The sequence below is a fragment of the Schistocerca nitens genome, chromosome 12 (assembly GCF_023898315.1).
Source record: "Schistocerca nitens isolate TAMUIC-IGC-003100 chromosome 12, iqSchNite1.1, whole genome shotgun sequence".
Classification (NCBI taxonomy): Eukaryota; Metazoa; Arthropoda; class Insecta; order Orthoptera; family Acrididae; genus Schistocerca; species Schistocerca nitens.
In genome coordinates, this window is record NC_064625.1 from 1,025,717 (window position 1) to 1,041,705 (window position 15,989).

At 39.8% G+C, this 15,989-nt stretch overlaps 1 protein-coding gene across 2 annotated transcripts in view; it reads right to left on the reverse strand.

The window, feature by feature from the left end:
* Nucleotides 1-10,111: 10,111 nt before the first annotated feature.
* Nucleotides 10,112-15,989, reverse strand: part of LOC126215336 (myosin light chain 1) — a 67,509-nt gene continuing 61,631 nt past the window's right edge. For both annotated transcript variants that reach the window (XR_007542123.1, XM_049942018.1), the window contains one exon: nt 10,112-10,565. Coding sequence is in view for 1 of the 2 variants with exons in the window: in XM_049942018.1 (XP_049797975.1) it covers nt 10,507-10,565 (59 nt within the window). In the remaining variant the exon portion in view is untranslated. The remainder of the gene's footprint in view (nt 10,566-15,989) is intronic.

Consider the following 15,989-nt stretch of genomic DNA (forward strand, 5'->3'; position numbering starts at 1 on the left):
CACCTTCTACCACTGTAGTTTTTAAAGTGTGGATGTAGATGATATGTATACAATATTTAACTCCTTGATGACAGTAGTAGCAAGATAGATGATATTAAATGCAAATAATTGGTTGTGAAATTCAGTGAATTCTTCCTAGGAGAAGACACAGTGACAAAATATGATATATCATTCAAAAGCAGATCTGTAAGATTTGCTTACACAGGTATTGCATATTATTTCATCAGATATCGGTTTGTTCAAATCATCTGTTGGACAGATCACTAAATCAGAAGTCACTAAAAAGTAGTAACTAATCTCATTGTGATAGTATTTCAACCAAAGTACTAAACCTCTTGCAGTAACTTTGTAGTGGCCTCATTTGTTTACCTTTGTAAACAACTTGATGAGTCAAGATGCAGTTAGTGAAAGTACACAGTCTTGACATACATTTACAAAAAATGGGAAATAAGTAACTGACCTCTAATTACAGTGGGGTACCACACTCACCATTTGGTTCAGGAAGGTTTGAAGCTTGGTTTGGAAGTATTCTATGCTAATCAATGATTCCCGAGTCGTATTGTTTCTACAGTTTATCCCATATAAATCAATGTAAAATATGATAATGCGTTCCCTGCAGAAAAAGTACTGGGAGTTTTATTTTATTCACACCATTTATTCAAAGAAAATTATACATACAGTTTCACGTACTTTATTAGTCACTATATATCTAATTCTCTTTTACTAGGAAGCTATCTGCAGTCACTTGTTTCTACCAACGCGTCAGTACTTTGTGAAAATATGACACAGCACTATCGTCAAATAAATTTGTAGCGTGTGTAGCCACTGTTTTACTGGTGATGATTTTCAATGTATGATGCAACATTCCCATGCTTTCAGCATTTCTCTTATTGCAGAAGAAGATTGCTGCTTTGCTGTTACCGCCTCCTCCTCCTCCTCCTCCTACTCCTCTGCAAAACTCTTCTCCACAACTTCCCACTGTGAAACATACTGCAACTTCATGAGTTCTTTGGTTGTTATTTCTTGACTGTTGTTTTCTACAAGCTCATTGATATCATTGTTATCCACTTCCAGTCCCACACTCTTGGCCAAAGGCACAATCTCGTTGACTACAGGCTCCAGAGGTACTGACTCAAATGCCTCACATTCAGTAACGCACTCCGGCCAAAACTTCTTGAAAGTAGAAGTGAGAGTTCTCTTGGTAACCCCTTCCTTTGCCCTTTTGATCATCTTGACGAGGCAACATTGATGAAGTGACATTTTCAAACCTCTCTGAGAGTGATATTGGTAGCTTCTTCAGTCAACTCAAAGCAATTCTCGCAAAGTGCTTTAGTGTAGAGCTTCTTAAAGTTAGAAATGATCAGCTGGTCCATATGCTGGAGTAAAGGTGTGGCAGAAATTGGATCTTGATGAATTGCAATTCTTCAAGGAGGTGGTCTTGTGGGTGTGGAGACTGGGCAGGATCATTGCCCGTAACAATCAAGACATGGAATGGCAGATTCATCTCAAGCAAATATTTTTTCACCAAACACTTCATTAATCCAATCATTAAAAAAAAAATCTCATGTCACCAAAGCCTTGTTGTTAGACCTCCACATCTCATTTAACCTGCTCTTCTGGATTTTACAGTTCTTGAAGCCTCGTGGAGTTCCTGAATGGTAAACAAGCATTGGTTTGAATTTTAAATCACTGCTTGCATTGGTGCAAAATAGCAGAGTCTTTCATTGGTTTGTGACTGGGCATTCCATTCTCCTCTGCTCTTATAAAAATACGTTTTGGCATTTTTTTCCAGAATAGACCTGTCTCGTCACGATTAAAAACCTGTCTAGTAATATGGCAGAACTTAGAAAAGAAACGGGCAAACAAGAGTCTAATTATTTGTAAAATAAACCATTTCCCATGAATAATGGGCACAATATATAAAATAACATAAAAATACACTCCTGGAAATTGAAATAAGAACACCGTGAATTCATTGTCCCAGGAAGGGGAAACTTTATTGACACATTCCTGGGGTCAGATACATCACATGGTCACACTGACAGAACCACAGGCACATAGACACAGGCAACAGAGCATGCACAATGTCGGCACTAGTACAGTGTATATCCACCTTTCGCAGCAATGCAGGCTGCTATTCTCCCATGGAGACGATCGTAGAGATGCTGGATGTAGTCCTGTGGAACGGCTTGCCATGCCATTTCCACCTGGCGCCTCAGTTGGACCAGCGTTCGTGCTGGACGTGCAGACCGCGTGAGACGACGCTTCATCCAGTCCCAAACTTGCTCAATGGGGGACAGATCCGGAGATGTTGCTGGCCGGGGTAGTTGACTTACACGTTCTAGAGCACGTTGGGTGGCACGGGATACATGCGGACGTGCATTGTCCTGTTGGAACAGCAAGTTCCCTTGCCGGTCTAGGAATGGTAGAACGATGACGGTTTGGATGTACCGTGCACTATTCAGTCTCCCCTCGACGATCACCAGTGGTGTACGGCCAGTGTAGGAGATCGCTCCCCACACCGTGATGCCGGGTGTTGGCCCTGTGTGCCTCGGTCGTATGCAGTCCTGATTGTGGCGCTCACCTGCACGGCACCAAACACGCATACGACCATCATTGGCACCAAGGCAGAAGCGACCCTCATCGCTGAAGACGACACGTCTCCATTCGTCCCTCCATTCACGCCTGTCGCGACACCACTGGAGGCGGGCTGCACGATGTTGGGGCGTGAGCGGAAGACGGCCTAACGGTGTGCGGGACCGTAGCCCAGCTTCATGGAGACGGTTGCGAATGGTCCTCGCCGATACCCCAGGAGCAACAGTGTCCCTAATTTGCTGGGAAGTGGCGGTGCGGTCCCCTACGGCACTGCGTAGGATCCTACGGTCTTGGCGTGCATCCGTGAGTCGCTGCGGTCCGGTCCCAGGTCGACGGGCACGTGCACCTTCCGCCGACCACTGGCGACAACATCGATGTACTGTGGAGACCTCACGCCCCACGTGTTGAGCACTTCGGCGGTACGTCCACCCGGCCTCCCGCATGTCCACTATACGCCCTCCCTCAAAGTCCGTCAACTGCACATACGGTTCACGTCCACGCTGTCGCGGCATGCTACCAGTGTTAAAGACTGCGATGGAGCTCCGTATGCCACGGCAAACTGGCTGACACTGACGGCGGCGGTGCACAAATGCTGCGCAGCTAGCGCCATTCGATGGCCAACACCGCGGTTCCTGGTGTGTCCGCTGTGCCGTGCGTGTGATCATTGCTTGTACAGCCCTCTCGCAGTGTCCGGAGCAAGTATGGTGGGTCTGACACACCGGTGTCAATGTGTTCTTTTTTCCATTTCCAGGAGTGTAGATTCAACATACGAAGAGTGTCATAGTATGTGAATAACAGTCAATTTGTGACCAAAAACTTTCAGGTTTCTTACATGAGTGAAGCTAATGGTTCAGAGATAAAACAAATCTTTAAACTGATCATATCGATACAAAAATGAAACAAGGTGTGTAACGGAAAGAGATACAAAAAAAATTAGTAAAAACTAATGCAAACCAATTGGTACATGTTATAATGGATCAAATGTGAAAAATTATGCTAACAAAACCACACAACAAAAATAAATGAATACAATATTCTGTTTTTAACAGATAGTCAAGGAAAAATGCTTGGAAAGATTTTTCAAAGACAGAGTAGAAACCCACACACCCCACAGGTAATGCACCTGAATTATGATGACAAATTTTATATGCCAAAAGATAGAGAAAATGACTGTAAGTACAGAGAAACAAAACACTGTGATTCAATTTGTGGGAGTAGCAGCAGCAGAAACTCTAGCACTACCAGTAACAAAAATAACAACTTGGTCAGTGACAGTAACAGCAACAAAAACACTGGCTTCACTAGCAGCAGTATGTCCACTTCCACCACCTTGGCATTACAGACAGATGTGGAAGCCCTAGCGGCAGACCCACAGTGTCAGCAACAGACAGCTGCATTCTCCGCATCTGAAGGACATATTAACTGCAGGTAAGAAGAAACATAAGCCACCACAATAAGCTGTAGCAGTGAGAATGGTAGATGGAAGGATTCTGAGGAACAGGAAAATGGCACAGCTGAAAGACCAGGAATGTTTACGTCAAACAGCAAAGAAAGAAAAATGAAACTAAATTTGAATATTTTATCAAAATGTTCAGTGTGCTTCACAAATGGCATAGAAGACAGAAGTTGTATTTGCTGCTGGGGTAACAAATATTTTCATAATGACTAACTGCGTATGAAATGCACAGTTTACAGTGTCATATTTTTGTAGAACTGAACGTAAGTGGTGGGAAAGCATTATATGTGGATAACAGGACAATTGCAAACTGTAGAGAAATGTGTTTTCAACCAGCAGCTATCCCAACAAATTTTGTGTTGTGTTAGGGATATATTGCTTTGTGAGCTCTAGGGTTAAAGATTTCCAAATGGAACTTACTGTTGATAAATGAGGAACCACAACAGCTGTTAAATGATCCTTTATTGAAATGGCCTGTTTCACAGCTTATAGTTGCATCCTCAGGTATACAAAATCAGTTCATGCAAAATCCAGATCGGGGTTAAGTGGACAACCCAACATTCTCAATCGAATATAAATAAAACATCTGTCAAAGGAATGATAGTCAGATAATAAAATCAGCAGACTGATGGAATCGCCCTCCCCAGATAGCAAGAACTTATCGCATTACTTGACAAATTATTAAAGAATCCTTGTACTTAATAGTAGCTGATGGCCTAAATATAAATACACTCAAAGAGAGCAGTTGTACACAATATTTTCGTGGTGTTGTAAATTCTTACATGAAGCTGCATGTAAATAGTACAATAGAGTACTGTATCATAATACACAATTGTAGGTCATGTTTTTACAAACATGTTTTTAAATAAACTGAAAATATGCATAATTAACACAGTCATTTCATATCAATATAGCCACTTAATTGAGCTACACAACAAGAAATTTAAAATGTAGTTGTACAGTGAAGGCTGACAATGCTGGAAATACCAACATACTGGAAATGTTACTTAGATCAGAAGACTGGAAGGCTGTATGTAACAATGATGTGGAAGAAAGGAGGAAAAATTTCATTTCAATCTTAGATCACCGTACAAATGTAGCTTGTTCAGATGTGTGCAGGAGCATAAACATCACACATAGCAAAAAATGGAGATCATAAATGTTAGAGAAGATTTTAAAGATTTCCATAAAAGTTTGCAGAAGTGTACAAGGCAAGCAGGTTATGGGCTGTACAGACACTACAAGAAATAATAGTCATATAAAAAGGGAAGCAGAATTCAGATATTATCAACATCAATTTGCATCCTCCTCAAATATTTCTAGGACACTTTGGTCACACACAAATGCAAATAAGAATAAGGAAGTCGGAATGTAGTACTTAGTGCACAAGGAAGAGACCTGAGCCATGTGTAGTATTTTTCACTTTTAATCACTGTTATACAAACGAAGTTAAGAAACTAATGAAATACAATGAATCACTGGCTAAAAAAAGTAAAACTTCACCAGAAGTTACAAATGTAACATATCACTGGAAAAACAAACATGCAGAGGCACAAATGGCATCTCTGGTAGAGAAATGAAACACTGCCTACAGTATCTAGAAAAGCCCCTGACATTCCTCGTAAATGGAGAAGGGTCTGTTCCCAAATGTCTGAAAAGGATTAAGTGGTACCCGCTTATAAAGGTGATTGGGGATCCTGGGAACTATGGACCACTAATGATTACACCTCCCCCCCCCCCCCCCCACCCCACACATACATACACACTATAAAAAAATTGTAGAAGTTGTTGTAAATGACTTTTTCATAAAATTTATAGAAAAACATCCAGGTTTAATCACAGCATGCATTTAGAAAAGGAAAATCTAGAAAAATAACAGTAGAAATCTTTGACACACACATCCAGAGCATTAGAAGAATAGGAGAAAACCTGCAGTGTATTCCTATCTCTCTCAAAAGTGTTTGTGTATGACACACTGCACTCTTAGATAAACTGTGTACATATGGTATCAGGGGAATGCAGCCAGACTAATAAAACTGTGTATAGAAAACAGGGAACAAAGAGTAGATTAAGACACAAGATAAATGATATGGTGTAAAATTTTTACTCTGATTTTCTGATTTTCAACTATGCAGTAGTACAAGATTCAATACTCGGTCCATTTACGGCTTGTGCTGTATGCGAATGGTGTGGCAACATCAGTAAATGTAATCATGTATGCAGAAGACATCCCACAGAGTAAAACAAAACTTAATCATATATGCAGATGATACAGCAATAGAGTAGAAAAGGCAAAAGAATATTTAAGTGAAAACAAACTATTTATTAAGAAAAGAAAATAGCCTACATACGGATACTTACAATGAGAACAACACATGAGGGGAAAGTAAATGTAAGACTTAGGGACACATTGACAACAGAAGCTGAGAGTAATTGTTCCTTGGATTGGCAATAAACAGATTCATGGGTTGGGAAATCATGTAGAAAAGATCTGTTCAAAAATAAGAAATAATGTATTTTTAACAAAGAAAATGTCCACCACAGTTGATGTAGACACAGTATTAAAGACGTATTACTGACTAATTCATCCACAATTACTGTTCTGTACAATAATGCGCAGTAGGACGGCAAATGTGCATACAAGCAGGCTGCAGAAATGGAAGGTTATCACCAACGCAGTCCTGTAAAATTAAATTCAAATAATTCAAAATTTGGAGAATCTGCTCTTTTATGTATATGAATAAATTGCGTATCTCAAAGCAAACAGTGCCCGGATGCTATGCAAAGAACTGTACAGTTACAGCACAGAGTCAAAGATAGTTACCACATAAACAGTTCCTGACTTAAATTGGCTGATAAAGATCACCCTACAGCTGTGTGCTTGTTGTTGAACAGCCTAATACACAGTTTAAAAATGTAAAAGCACTAACAATCTTTCAAAACAAAATTAAGAGGGTACTTGCACACAGTATGTTTGTAGTGTACAGGAACATTTTGAGGCTAGTCCAAAGAAACTTGAAAATAGCAAGATCCTGAAAAATGCGCTTTGTACTGTGTCAATGAGCACTGCATACATCATTTTCTTATTTGATCAGTGCTTAAGCATTTCAGCAGAAAGTGAAATCGAGTGCCTCCAAAGTTTAAATTAATAATAAAGTACTGTTTGTGTATGTTCCATGTATTGTTTATTTTTATACGTGTTTCTACAATTTGACTAATTACTTAATTTTGATTTCACATCCAATTCTATTACTTATTATTGATTAAAAGTTGTATATTACATGTAAAGTTATTGTGCATTGTGTTTAAGATTGCAGAATCTTATAAATATTAAGAGTGATCAAATTGTAAATTACTTTGTAGCTGTAAAAAATATGCTGACATATCTGGTGTCTTTCTGAACAGCAATCAAAGTGTGAATAAATATGTAAACAAACAAATAAATGTTTAACATGTTATAATGCTGCGATAAAACAGTCAGTTGAAGACAGAAACTGGTAGTTTGTGATATACCATCAAATTGTTGTACTCAAATGATTTTAGTGTAAAAACAGTGCAGTTATGGCAAAAATAAAAAAAGGAATCTGTCCATGTTCAAACACCAGCTGTTACCTCAGTTGCAATAACTCTGTGGATGGGGTTGATCTGACAGACATGCTGTCCTAACTGCATGCTGTACATAATAAAATGAGAAGTGCTATCATGGGTCAATGCAAGATATGTACCAATCATAATTCATTGCTTGAACAGACCTGCTCTAGACACAGTGTTGCAGCTGTACTTATAGTGTGGACACTAATGTGTCAGTTGGTCGTGAGTGTAACCAGATGAGAACTCGGAGTGCCTGGGAGAGCAGTGGTGTGGAGGAATGAGCCACGCCTCCCCCTCGCCTACGCTCACGTTTAGTACGTCAGTAAAAGCATTGTCATAAGGATCACTGGCCCCTTCTGATGTTGTGAGAGTCGTACTCTGATCACATGAACACTCATCACTCACTTCAAAATAAGAAAACAACAAGCATTGCACCACCACCGAAAGCAAAGCGGACGAAACAGAGCATTCGGTAATGGCTGCTGAACAATAGCTTTCTCTGGCAATTTTGTAAAGTGGTAGTTTGAGCCTGACCTCTAGTGGTTTCTTACATGACTGTAGTTCAAAACATCTCCGACCTAAAATTGCTACATTAACGTGTCTACACAATACTGCAGCGTCCTCTACCCAGTTTTGTTAAATTGCCGGCACAGTCACAGTATCTGTTGAATTCAGCAAAGAACTTCCTCAGGCCATCTCCCAACCGTTCTCCTTCCTGCACATCCCTCCAACTGCACATAATTGTCATTGTCAGTCTCTTACCTGATCTGTTTCTTTGTTTTCCTGTCGTTATCAGTAACTCCCCACATTTCCTCACCGTGCAGCTCTCATTTCTTGATTTTTTTACATTAAAAGTCAACATCTCACAGCCATTAGGGACCACATGTTTGGTGAGAAAAATCAACGTAATCTTGCACTTTAAGATAAAAATATTGTAGACTTTATATTGTAAGTTACAGAAACTGTATACTTTAGTAAAGTAAGTTAGGTGTTTTCCACTGTAATATGAAATATGTTCGTTTGCAACTTCCGTAACTTTTCCTCAGTTTGTTTTTACACCACATGATGTTTGGTGTAAAATCAAGTATTTATGGCTTTCCCCTGTATTGATTAAATCACCTATTTGCCATAACTTTCAAACTGATTGCTACACTTCCCAGCAAAAACTGGTAATTAAAAAAAATGTTTGTTTTGCATGTTGATGCTATAAATGTGAAATACATTACAATCAGTATAATAAAAATTATTCTTCTAGTTAATTTTTTGATAGCGTCTACAGCCTACTGTCACTTACAGAACACACAACATTTTTGAGGATTAAAAATACAGAACTGTACATAAGAGCACAAAAAGTTATTACAGTAAGGAGTCTGTGAGAAAACAGATTTGAAAAATATAATACACCAGGGCATTATTAGGTTAGAAATGATGACTGTGGGAATGCTCTTGTGTTACAACAAAAAACATTTATGATGCATCGTATTCAGAGTACTGGTACTAATATTAATGCAGAACACTTATCTTCAAATAATGAATAAATGTATTGACAAGCTAAATTTGATACGATATTGCAGTGCCTGTGTTAAGGACGATCCAATGTTCTTTTGGACATGTGTGCATCTCCAAAGGAACATTGAATTGTCCTTAACAACACGGGCGCTGCAATATCGTATTTATCTGCCAGTACTAGACAGCAACTTTCAATTTAAATGTCCTCCCTGTACAGGAATCACGCGATGTGTGTATGAGTACAGGTTGGGATGCAGGAATGATGACATATGGAAGTTGGGATCTGGCTGTGAATCGTGCACAGATAGCCAAAGCAGTTAAGGTGACCACTTGTGCGAAGTGGGAAATCTGGGTTCAAGTCCCAGTCTGGCACACATTTTCGTTGTCATTATCTTATACAGCTGATGGTTGTTTATATTCACAACTGCAAACACTTGTCGTGTATCGCTAAATTTGAAGTTGTCATGCAGATATAACAAACACATTTCTACACTGTGAAGATGGCACTTGTTTTTTGCTCTGAGATAATATTTCTGTCAGGTAAAAGAAAATGATTGACTTCTTTTATTGTCTTACATCACAATCAAGAAAGCATTTGACAGTGCCACAGGCTAGACAAAACCACTTACTGCACAGTGAAATGGTAATCTAAGAGAAGGCAATTGCTCAATCACAATCTCCATTGACAACACACCACAGAAAGATAAAAGTGGTGCACGAATTATCTACAAATCAATCAGAATCTCCCACTTTGCAATTTTACATTTGGGACATGCCATTATGATGGTAGAATCCCAGTGTCTGATTGCTTATTTCTGTTTACATTTAGGTGTTTAAAAATGTCCAGTCAAAATGCTTCCATAAGATTTTTATTCTTTAATGTCTTTTAGAAATTTAAATTTACGGGAATTTGTACGTTTCGATACAGAAAAAATACACAGAAAGACAAACACATGCACATACAAGAGACAGCTGTTATTTCATACTTTATTGCAATTTTCCTTATCCTGTGTTCCAGATTACAGTTTGTTTTCCGGCAAAAGAGCAATAATTTTGAAGGCAGTGATGTACAAAAAAAAAAAAAAAGAGCAGGACCACACCAGTTTATTTGACTCGACAGTTTTTCTGTTGTACGACGGTCACTTTTGTCGACTTCTAGTCCACACTTCTTTGGCAGTTTCCTCCGGATTTGCTGTCCCGTCGCCTCCGCCCGGGCCGGTCGGCACTCCCGGCGCAGAGGACACCCGGCCGAGTCGGGCGAGCACCGCCGTTTCTGTAGCCATCGCTGGTGCAGTGGGTGCTGGAGGGTGTCGCGTGGAGCTCGCCGGGCCCGCTACGTGTGCGCCGCCTGCGATCTACTTGGCCTCGGCCGGCTTCTCCTCTGGTGGTCCTGCGATGAGGCGCTTCAGGAAAGCTGCAGGAGCACACATTGGGGAGAGATATTAGAGTCTGCTAGTGAAAACCATCTGGACACTTGTCTGAATCAGGTCAGTGCCTCAGTTACACCATACAGGGTTATTACAAATGATTGAAGCGATTTCACAGCTCTACAATAACTTTATTATTTGAGATATTTTCACAATGCTTTGCACACACATACAGAAACTCAAAAAGTTTTTTTAGGCATTCACAAATGTTCGATATGTGCCCCTTTAGTGATTCGGCAGACATCAAGCCGATAATCAAGTTCCTCCCACACTCGGCGCACCATGTCCCCATCAATGAGTTCGAAAGCATCGTTGATGCGAACTCGCAGTTCTGTCGCGTTTCTTGGTAGAGGAGGTTTAAACACTGAATCTTTCACATAACCCACAGAAAGAAATCACATGGGGTTAAGTCGGGAGAGCGTGGAGGCCATGACATGAATTGCTGATCATGATCTCCACCACGACCGATCCATCGGTTTTCCAATCTCCTGTTTAAGAAATTCCGAACATCATGATGGAAGTGCGGTGGAGCACCATCCTGTTGAAAGATGAAGTCGGCGTTGTCGGTCTCCAGTTGTGGCATGAGCCAATTTTCCAGCATGTCCAGATACACGTGTCCTGTAACGTTTTTTTCGCAGAAGAAAAAGGGGCCGTAAGCTTTAAACTGTGAGATTGCACGAAACATGTTAACTTTTGGTGAATTGCGAATTTGCTGCACGAATGCGTGAGGATTCTCTACCGCCCAGTTTCGCACATTGTGTCTGTTCACTTCACCATTAAGAAAAAATGTTGCTTCATCACTGAAAACAAATTTCACACTGAACGCATCCTCTTCCATGAGCTGTTGCAATCCGTTGATTTCCCTTTACAGAGGCATCCAGAAGCTTTAAACTGTGCATACCATCGCCGAATGGAGTAGGCAGTTGGTGGATCTTTGTTGAACTTCGTACTGAAGTGTCGTTGCACTGTTATGACTGACCGATGTGAGTGCATTTCAAGCACAACATACGCTTTCTTGGCTCCTGTCGCCATTTTGTCTCACTGCGCTCTCGAGCGCTCTGGCGGCAGAAACCTGAAGTGCGGCTTCAGCCGAACAAAACTTTGAGTTTTTCTACGTATCTGTAGTGTGTCGTGACCATATGTTAATGAATGGAGCTTCAGTGAATTTATGAAATCGCTTCAATCATTCATAATAGCCCTGTATAAACACAGCGACACAAAATACGCTCTCTTTGCAAGACTGGGCACTGCCAGTTATGGAGATATGCAGTCAATAATAGCCCACTATAAATTTACTCATCTCCAGCACAATATAAAGAAGCAGTTAGACAGTTCCAGTTCCTGGACAACGATCTTCAGATCTACAAAAAGTAAAGGGAAAAGGTTATCAGTTAGGGAAATCATACTAGTGAACGATCAATCCATAACAAAACAGATTTAAAAATTCCATTTAAAAACTAAGTCACAGTGATACAGTATAGCTCCTGATTCAACTGGTGTCATAAAGTAGATTTTTGTGAATAAGGGTACACTGCAAACAGCAATTTGTCCATTTGCACTAGCGGCATAATAACACAGCCACCCTGAGACTAACCATTGTGCTATCACCATATTAGTGCATTGGGCACATTTTCAGTACCTCCGACAATCATTATTTGTTACTCCTAACAATGCACTTTTTGACATCAGCTGCGTCAGGAGATATCTATCCTGTCTTAATGTTTAAATAGATTTATTAATTTAATTATCATTTTTTATGTATCACGCTTTCACCAATCCTGACCTTTAGCCATTTCCTTATACTTTTGTGGACTTGAGAATGGTAGTTTGACAAGTGAAACCAGTTACTTTTTATGTTGTGTTCAAGACAAATAAATTTACAGTACACCACTGTATCGTACGAGTGTTAACAGTGGGATGAGTAGACAACCATTCAGAAGAGGTGTCAAGTAGTGGCTCACATGTAAACGAAAGCCTAAAAATCGTAGCTCAGCTTTTCAGTGGGTCTCCAACTCCTGCACTGTCATAATTCCCCCTCCAAATACATACACATAACGAAAGTGTACAGGAGATACGTCGCTTAGTGCGGCGGTACGAATAAAGCGAGTCATCTTCAGTAGTGTGGAAGGGTAAATGTTGATAAGGAAAGTAAATACAGTGTGTGCAGTTGCCTGCCGGGGTAACTGCTTGTGCACAGGTGTGAGAATAAAGAGGGTAGTGTGGAGAGGGATACACAGGCCTAGAAACGAGGTCAGACAGAAATGTGACTAGGAGGGGAAGTAAGGGTGAGGACTAGAAACGGAATGGGATTAAGCGTAGGCATAGACAAAGGGCAAGGATATGATAGAGGATGATACCCATCCGCACAGTTCTAAGTGGCTGGTGGCTGGATAAAGATGGCAGGAGTCTTGGAGAAGCCACAGGCATCACTCAAGTTCTGCCCATTACAACTGAGGTAGTCAATGACCTCAGTTGGGCCACACAACTGAGAGACTGTAGCTCTGTTACGAGGAAGACTGTAGATTCGACAGGTGACCTACAGTGTCCTTTATCTTCTTTATGTGACTATCTACAGTCCAATACCTAAGCATGGTGAGTGGTTGCCTTTACTCATGTCACTGTTCAATTTCCACTGATTTTCTCTTATCATCTAAAGAATGTTATTACTGTCAGATGTACTGGTGGGTTTATTGGAGTATCAATTTAATGATTAAAATTGTGTGTGTGTGTGTGTGTGTGTGTGTGTGTAAAATACTAGGTGTACGGTGGTTCTTATCCCACTTTGAACTACAGTTCCACTGTAACTCTGTATGTGAGTAAAGGTATGCCTAGTGTGTTGTTCAAATAACTGACTGAAAGTCAATAACACCTTGCTTCATTACTTGGCTGGAATTCTAATTGTATTTGGAGAGATAGTGTCTCAGTGGACATAAAATCAGTCACCTCCAGCAGGCCCAAATTACTGTGATACCATCGGCACAAGTGATGTAGGAGATATAGACACTTCACCATTCTTGTAGGTCTGTCAGATTTCTTCTCTCATATTTGGAACACATTTGCAGGTAATTACACACATTCTGAATATGATTCAAATTCATGGATTTTGTAAGTCAGCTAAGCTTAATTACTCTTTAACATTTTACATATCAAGCATTTAACTATAGTCAAATAGCTGCAAAAACTGGTCTCATAGAATACATTTTCAGTACGATGATAAACAAGAGAGATAAGTTGCTCAATATCTCTATTCCCAGTGTGCATCAAGTCAACTGATGAGCCATTTCTATCTAATTTAAAACATCAGTTGAACAAGGCAGTCTGCTCAGTGACACTACTTTTTGCAAAGTCCTACTGCCCGGCATGTACAGTGACCACCTTGTGGCACAGCACTGTTATGTCTGCCCACTTGGCACAGGCTTCCCGTTACTTCACTGTAACTTACAAATCTGTGTGAGTAAACATCTCATAAACTTAATGCTGTTATAGATATCTGTATGAGACACTTCCTTTTGAATATTCATTCCAAAACAAACCAATAAGAGACTAGTGTTGCTGCAGCATAGCATTTTCTACCTCAAGTTGTGATATACTCAGGACAGCCCAATCTTTCAGTCATCTGTAGAATAATGTGACAGTTTCAACTACTGAAACAAACAGCACAGTCAAAAATCTGCCAATCACACCACCTACTTCATTCTGTGTATTCCTTCTAGGCCAAAACTGATCAGCTGGTTTTGCCGTCCTCACTGGCCCCGTCCCCACGTTACGTGCAGTGTACGTGACAGTCCCTACTCTGTAGTTCCTCTGTCACACACTTTAAGTGCAGTTGGCATATGATCTACCTCTTTCTGTTTTGTAGATAACTGTGTGAAATGACTTAGCTTTGAGATGTCAAGTGACTGATTTTATGCGATTAAGCTTATATAGAAACAACAAGATAAATGTTTTATGCGCATTCTGGCCAACTTCCCACTTCAATTTGTCTACATATATTACTTCAACAGTCCTACATTCAATCTCACAGTATTAATACACATCGCCTCAATCGAGAATGCGACTCAAATTTGGGGTGTGTTACATTGCAATGTGTAAGGCCGTTCACTTCCTTCTGTGGTGTTTTATTATTTTTAAAACTGCAGGATAGTGACTGGCTCTTACTACATAATTTAATAGCACCACAGCAGAAGTGATCATGATTAGAAAAGAAAAAAAAAAGTGTTTTTGCCCCAGGACAGTGTCCCTGCTGACACATCAGCTTCTGTGATGGCACAAGTACGGGAGAAAGGAAAACAAAGGTTTAAGTCTGGTTGAGAATGGACTCTCCAGAGCCCAGCTTAACACATGTAACTGGCACTGAAATGAAATGCTGCGGTGCTTGTAAGCTGCAGTTTTATTAATGACTGGACAGTTAAGTATCGGGATCTCAACTGTTTATCGTTTACAGCTAAACACTGAAAAGCTCATATAAGAAACATTGCTGCCTCTTGAAAATGTACTGGTGTCAGATCCTATAAATCACAGTTAATTGTATGAAGGACATGATAATGGGTTTTTATTTTCAACATTTTAATTTAAACTTTTAGTGTATGAATTGTCTGGCTGTAATTCTGTTATGTACCACATGACACAGCCAATACTGTGATCACACTTCAGTTCACAACTAAAAATATAATACACTTGCGATGTGTTCATATTTACCTCAAGTGTGCTGAGTGTGACAAGATTTATGATTCATTTGGCATAGGAACTGATATGTCTCCACTATTACCATGAAGGAATACACTGATAACTTAACATGCATAAAACTGTGACATGCCTTCAGCTGCCTTTCATTCGTCAGTTTTTATTCACCGACTTGGGCTCTTTGCATATGGAGTACTGTGCTGTAGTGTACAATAAACTTAAGTTTTATTTGTTGTCTTATTTAATATCTTGTGTTCCGTTCAATTTCTATTTTGGGATATTCCAAACTTCCAAGAACACGAGGAATGAGAATGGAGATATCAGAATGAAATTAAACATTTTATAATCTACTGAAAGGCTAACCAGCAGCAGACACCTAGTATACATTTCAGTGTATTTTTATTTTAAAATACATTAACTTTCAGTGTCAATTTACTTTTTTATATCCATTGCATATCTTGCAAAAATGATTCAGTTAATATTTCAAATCATTAGAAAAAAATTTGAAGCATTAATTGTGTATGGGGCTATTTTATTTAGAATAACAGAGACTGACAATGATTTTAGATGCTGCTCCCATACATAGTTATTTTAAAGATAATAATCAGTCATCAGGTGAAGTCATTCAATTGGATGGCACTTTGGTGACGTATGTCCCTAATCTTCTCCCCAGTTATTTGACTGGGATAAGGGGACCTCAGTTTAATATGGAATCCAGACCACATGTC